Source organism: Ammodytes marinus, assembly GCF_949987685.1.
Source record: "Ammodytes marinus genome assembly, chromosome: 3".
NCBI lineage: Eukaryota > Metazoa > Chordata > Actinopteri > Uranoscopiformes > Ammodytidae > Ammodytes > Ammodytes marinus.
Window position 1 is genome coordinate 32,277,602 of NC_137232.1, and position 6,567 is coordinate 32,284,168.

Consider the following 6,567-nt stretch of genomic DNA (forward strand, 5'->3'; position numbering starts at 1 on the left):
ATTAGAGTCTGTCCTTCAGTCTCTACCGTTGGTTGAGTTGCTCCGTGCTCCGGTTGTAAATGGGGTTTCTGAACTCACAATCTGAGAAGGAAAACAGAGGTGGGAAGTAGGAGAGCATTTCAAGGCACACTATCTTTTTTCATCCCGAACAAGCCCACACAGATGAAGTCAGCACTCACTGTCTTTTGCTTTCTTCTTCCCAACGTCTGCTGCAAAACAAAACGCTCCAATGAGTTGTTAAACGTTAAACTAAGTATATTCTGACAGAAGATACAAAACCAATCATATCAAAATACCTCTGCGTTGATTCTCCGCCTGAGCAGACATGGCCTGTTGCCTGCTGATCTCACCCTGGTTGACTGTGTAACACAATGAATGAGTGAAAATCCTGACAGTATTGGAAATGATGTAATAAAAAAAGATGACTATTTTTTACCATAATAGTGCCGGCCGAAACTTGCTTGGCGTATTCTGCTGAAGAGTTCTGGAGAGTAGAGAGATTAGTTTGTCATGATAACATGTTAAGTGTCACAACTTGATGTAAGCAGTAATTCCATTGAATATCAATCACCTCTATGGAATCTTTGTCTCTTCTTGTTCTGACTCTCCATCCGATCTAAGTTAAACTGGTCCAAGTTTGGATAAATGCCGCTGGTGCCTTGGTCAGGGTGTGCCATGGCCACATCAGGCACGGCTCCTGGTGTTCTGAAATTATTTGTGCTGCGGGCACCATGCTGGTTCCCGGGGTCTTGGTCATCGTTTTCTGATATTTAGAAAAAGATCTCTTTAGAAAGTATTGACACAGACGTTCCTTTTGTTTTAGCTGGGAGACAATAACGTTGGCTTTTTAACAAGACAAATCAAGAAGAGCTATGTAAACGCACCATAAACAAGATTATCCCCGTTTGCTCCTGTAAGAAAAGGAAACGCATTGTAAACTTATTATAATAAAACAGTTACACAGTTAGTTGTGTAGTAGTGTGTGTGTCGGTGTGTGTGTTTCTATGATAGATCACCTCTCTGCTGTCCATCCACTGGCAATGTTGCTGGAGCACTGACAGCTGCAGGGGGACATATATTTATTTAGAAATAAATATGCTTGCTTTTTTTTTTTTTTTTAACAAGAGTTACACGAGTAGATCAATACCACTCTCATTTTTATCCAATACGTACAAGGCTATAGCCAGCTAGCCGGTTAGCTTGATTTGGCACAAAGACTGCAAACAGTTAGCCCCGGGTAAATAAAATTTAAAAACTGGTCAAAATTGAAATGTCATCTGACTCATTATATTTGGTATTTTGTCTGGATTTGAAAAAAATATATAATAAGGGAATTAAGCTTTAGAGCTTCTGGTAAGTTTTAACCTTGGACAGGCACATGGCTCCCCTCACTGTTAACACTGTAGTCCCATCACTAATGTAGCCTGCATTAGCCCCTTTAATTAACAACAAACTAGCAACTGTTTATTGCCACCATTTAATAATGTGAATACATTTTGTATGTGTTAATTTTGGATTTCATTAAGATGTAATTGCCAGCAACGGTGGCAGCCAACTTTGCAGCCATTTTGCTAACAATTTGTTGACACTTGTGGGAGATATCAAAGACTGTGCAGTAAGGCTCTGAGGCTGACTGAATTTTCCCTCCCCAACTCTGTCAGTCCTAATTGCTGCCTTTACGGTATGCCATGAATCTAGTGAGAACAAGACTAGCGTGTTCGCTGAATTCAAGTCGTTGTACCAAATCATCCTTTGACTGTAGCTTCACATAAAGTGTAAAGAGAGAGGTTCAACATCAGCAAAGGGAGATCCTATTGATACAATTAGGATAACTTGTTAAAACCAGTCAACATACTGTATATTCCTGTGTACCAAACAAATCTATAGTAGAGGGATCTAATGTAGCTATTTGTTAAATTGTGATATTAATGCTTACCCTCCGCACCTGTAAGATTGATTGTACTGTCCTGTGTTCTCTTATCGAAGTACCCTGTCATAAAGGAAAAAGTGTTTTAATTAATTAACCAAACATCCAACCAATCCATCCATCCATCCATCCATCCATCCATCCATCCATCCAATGAACAACCAGAGCACATACTTTTCTTCTATCAACTGTGTGGACTGAGATTAGACTGGCCATGTACTCACAGTGAATGCATATCATGCAGCAGTAGCCACATATACTCAGCAGGATGAGAGCCCCCACACCAACACAGATGTAAATCAGCAGCTTCGTATCTCTGCTGCGTGCAACTGCATGAGAAACGTGTGGTTTTACACAGATGTACTTAACAGGAAACTCTAGCCCCCTCTCATGTGTTTGGCCTACGAAGCTTTTGACCATGGAAAAGGAAGGTGTTGCACACATCTCTCCACTGGCTGCCGCTTCAGTATAGAGAAAACTTTACCAGGAACACTTTATATTAATGGTACATGAATTATCATGAATTCATGTCTGAATTAATGCACAAAATCATCCATGTAGTACTTTATGAACTATGAGTAATTCACTAGGATTTATGGTATCTCATGCATGATTATTTAACACAGGAAGAATACATTAATTAATGCATCAGCTAAAGTACGTCAATCATCATGATCTTTGATTTATTACTGATGATTATGTCTGACCTGTCACACCAATACACATGTGATTTTGAAAATATCAAGTGTTGAAATCACGATGAACTTAATCATGCTTGTTTGGCCCTTCAAATAAAGTGGTGTTTGTCTAATTCAAACCATTTAATTCAATTCAAGGTCACCACTATCTCAAGTTCACAACGTTATAATTGGTGACCTTGACATAGCCTACTACGTCACCACTTTTTTTGAAGGGCAACAAACATGATGAAGTCATGAACAATTAATGCTTAGTTCATCAAGATTTCAACACGTATTTAACAAAACAGACGTCTATTGGTGTGACTAGTCAGGCATGATCATCAGTAATAACTGAAAGATCATGATGATTGAGGCACCTTAGCGGATGCATTAATTAATGTGTTGTTCATGCATTACATCATGCATGAGATAGGCCTACTATTATTCCTAGTGAATAACTGATAGTTCATGAAGTACAACATGAATGAATTCATGCTTTTTCATGCATTAATTCAGAGATAAATTCATGATGATTCATGTACCATTGATATAAAGTATTACCACTTTACCGTCATACTTTCAAACAGAAAACCTCTTACGTTTTTCAGGGTTCAATTGCACATGAAGACAGTCCTGTCCTCCCAGTTGACAGCGGTAACAGCCCAGGTCAGAGTTTCTAAGCCTGTCAATGCAGATGGAGTAGTTCCCCTCTGAGCCCTGGTTTGGGAAGGCTTTCACCCGGCCATGTCTGGGGTTCAGGAACTTAATACGACCTTCAGCTTTAAGAAGGACCAAGTTCACTCCGGGGCTGTGGCTCCATGACACAGAGTCGTTGTTATGTGTTGCAAAGTTGCACGGGAGGAGCACAGAGGAGCCAAGCGGGGGGCTGAATGTGTGTGTCTCACAAGGGTCTGAATACTCCTCACAAGAATGATCAGAGTACTGCTCGTCTTATAGAGAAGAGAGAGAAAAACAGGAAGTTTTAATGCTTAAGTCACTTATCTCAAATAACCAAAGACACCCACAGCAGAAACTCTGCTACGTTATACTGTAGATAATCAAAAGAAAATTCTGAACTCTTCGAATGAACCATAAATGTTGAGAATACATTAAGTGTAACTGCATAACAATTACGTGGGCCAATTAAACATTTGATAGAACATTTAAAAAAATTATAACCATGAATTTACTTATACAGTACTTATTTCATATATATAATATAACCCTGAGACTGATTTAGAAAAAAGCTGTAATATAACACATTTTATGTAGCAATAACCAACCCACAGATTTGTACAAATTAGACCAAAATAACTAACTTAACATTACTTTTATATAAAATATAATCACACATATAGGTAAGTTGACTGCTGTACAAATAAAGCTCACAATTCATTAAAAGAGATATTAATTTAATGTTTTTATATAAATAATATTTTCATTTACTAATAAAAGAAAAAATGACTTACCATTTGAAGACACGCACACAAAGCACAGGGCTAAAAGGAAAATTGCCGCGCAAGCAGTCATTGTCAGCATCTCGTACAGTGTGAGCTACAATGTGGTATCGCTTTAATTTCAACACCTCTAAGCATCATGGGACAAAACCACAAGACCGTCAAGGTGCATTTGCTTTTTTTTCTACTTGTTGTTCTACTTAAATGCTTTGCTGCCTTTCAGTTTCACAAGAAGAACAGCAAAATGACTGACACACTATTTCTTTTATATGGCATGGGGATCCTATCAAGTCTATAAATATTTATCTTGAACACAATGAACGTGCAGATGGCTGCCATGAAAGGCCTGTGATGAATGTCTCCTGCAGACCACTTCCTGTTGAACCTCCTTCCTTCGTAGAAAGGGGGCCTTATGATGAATCATATGAAGGTAAATATAAAAGTGTGTTAACACATCCGCTAACTCAAGCAAAAGAAACACATTTTTAAAACTCACATCTCTGGTTACCCATAATAACATAACCCTTACATACAATCTTACATTCAATTGTGGTAAAGGCACAAATAGTCATATCTGTTTTGCAATCTTGACCACTAAAGCACAAAATCAACTGAAAAGATCAAAGTTTTAAACTGGGTCTCACTTTAAACATGTTTAATTTCACATTTCACGTGTTGATTGAATGTAATACTGATATTTTTATTGACCAGATTAATTTGGACCTGTTCCAACCCCTCTGGCAGGCGCTACAGAGGACTGTGCCCCCATGTGTACACCACAATGACCATTGACAAGGACAGGTTATTTTCACGTCACCTTGTAAATCAGCATCAACTAACTATAAATAAATAAGTTAAAAATATTTTATAATATAAATAGGAAATCTCTCTGTACCATTTTCAAATATAAAGTTATACATGCATATTAAATAAACTGTTATTCATTCAATGTTTAGTCCAGAACTATTTGCACCACTATTGTCCAGTTGATTGTTATGAATGACGTCCCGCAGGCATCTGTCACAACTTTGTTTAGCAGTTTCAATTTAAAAAAAAATCTTGAGTCTGCTGTCCAAGATAATTTAAAGTTGTTCAGAATGTTGCACTCATGGAAACATTGCTTTAGTCATATGTTTATCCATAGGACCGGTGACTAACAAACATATCTCCTGACATCTTGATATGTGTGCTTTTGGCACAGCGCTATTCATGATTTGTCTTCATTTTGCATCTATTGTTTTAGTAGGTACCGTATCTGAACATGCCTACATCATCAAAGTATGTTTTTCACATTTCCACTTGGAATTTTTTTCAGAGAACCTTTGTTTCCTCACAATCTAGCAGGACTTTCCACTTTTCAAAGGCGTGGCTGTTTTCTAATTTCTCTTCGGGGAGGAAGATCCAGGAAATGATAACATAATCTAACCAACATCCATTAGTCCTAATGCACTAATGACTGGAAGACACTTCATTTCCAGTTCCAAGGTTGGAAAAAACAAACAATTTCAGTTGCACGGTCCAAAGACAGCGCGGTAAGATAACTGGTGTGAATTCAGACAAATATTGTTGGCTCGGCTTATTGACAAGATGAAATAGATTGACCAGACTGGAAGATAAAGTCTGGAAGAGAAAATAATAGAGGGAAATAACGAAGAAACTAACCCTCACCCTCCTTAAACGCAGAATAGAGATACAGAATGCATGTTTTAGAGCCTGCACACGCCACATGTTTACTAGTATAAACAATGACTAGCCCTGCTGTTTGCTGTTAGAGCATGTCCCACGGGATATAAAAAAAGAAAAAAACTGACCGTGTATGTCAACACGACATGCAACTAGAAACCTTTCAGATACTCACACCCCCATCCCAACATCCGTCATCTCAATACATTTGATCACTACTACTCTACTTTGCACATATTTTACACTCTGTAGACTCCAGATAATGTCACATCTGACTGAAGTTTGTTGCTCAAAGTGTGCAGAGTAACACAGTGCCATTTTCATCACTCAGAGAGAGATCACCCATAGAGCTCAAACAGAGACTATAATCAGTATTTTACAGCAGCCCTTTAAGACTTGCCTATCTCTCACCCAACCCTCCCACTGGACTCCACCACAGCTGCTTTCCCTCACCATGCCCTGCCCTGCCCATTACACTGATGCCATGATATCTGCCATCTGCTGCAAGAACACAAAGTGGAAAAACGGTAGGACATTATATATACAATTCAATTTGTGTGAATAATTTAGTAAACTGTAGAGACCTGTTTGAAAACACAACAAGTGTTGTCTGACCACTGAGTTAAAAGTTGCAGGCCATTTACACATCAAATAGAGTTACAGTTATTGTTTACGTTAAAGTGAAATGCATGCTCGCATTTAACTGTTTTTTTTAAGCTGTTCTTTATATACTGCTGCATGACGGGGGAGAATCAGTCATGATACAAAAAAATTGTGCATGTATTAAATTGGATTTGCATGATTTCATTAACCTTTTATT

At 38.1% G+C, this 6,567-nt stretch overlaps 1 protein-coding gene across 1 annotated transcript; it reads right to left on the reverse strand.

Annotated features, from left to right (window-relative positions):
* Window positions 1-8: 8 nt before the first annotated feature.
* Window positions 9-6,203, reverse strand: LOC307248460 (uncharacterized protein; the record flags this gene model as incomplete). Its single annotated transcript, XM_080024857.1, has 12 exons — window positions 9-81; window positions 180-209; window positions 297-359; window positions 437-484; window positions 572-763; window positions 885-911; window positions 1,017-1,061; window positions 1,937-1,990; window positions 2,152-2,256; window positions 3,207-3,557; window positions 5,733-5,736; window positions 6,159-6,203. The coding sequence occupies 12 exons, from the start codon at window positions 6,201-6,203 to the stop codon at window positions 23-25; spliced, it is 1,023 nt and encodes a 340-aa protein (XP_079880983.1). The 3' UTR covers window positions 9-22.
* Between the last annotated feature and the right edge of the window lie 364 nt (window positions 6,204-6,567).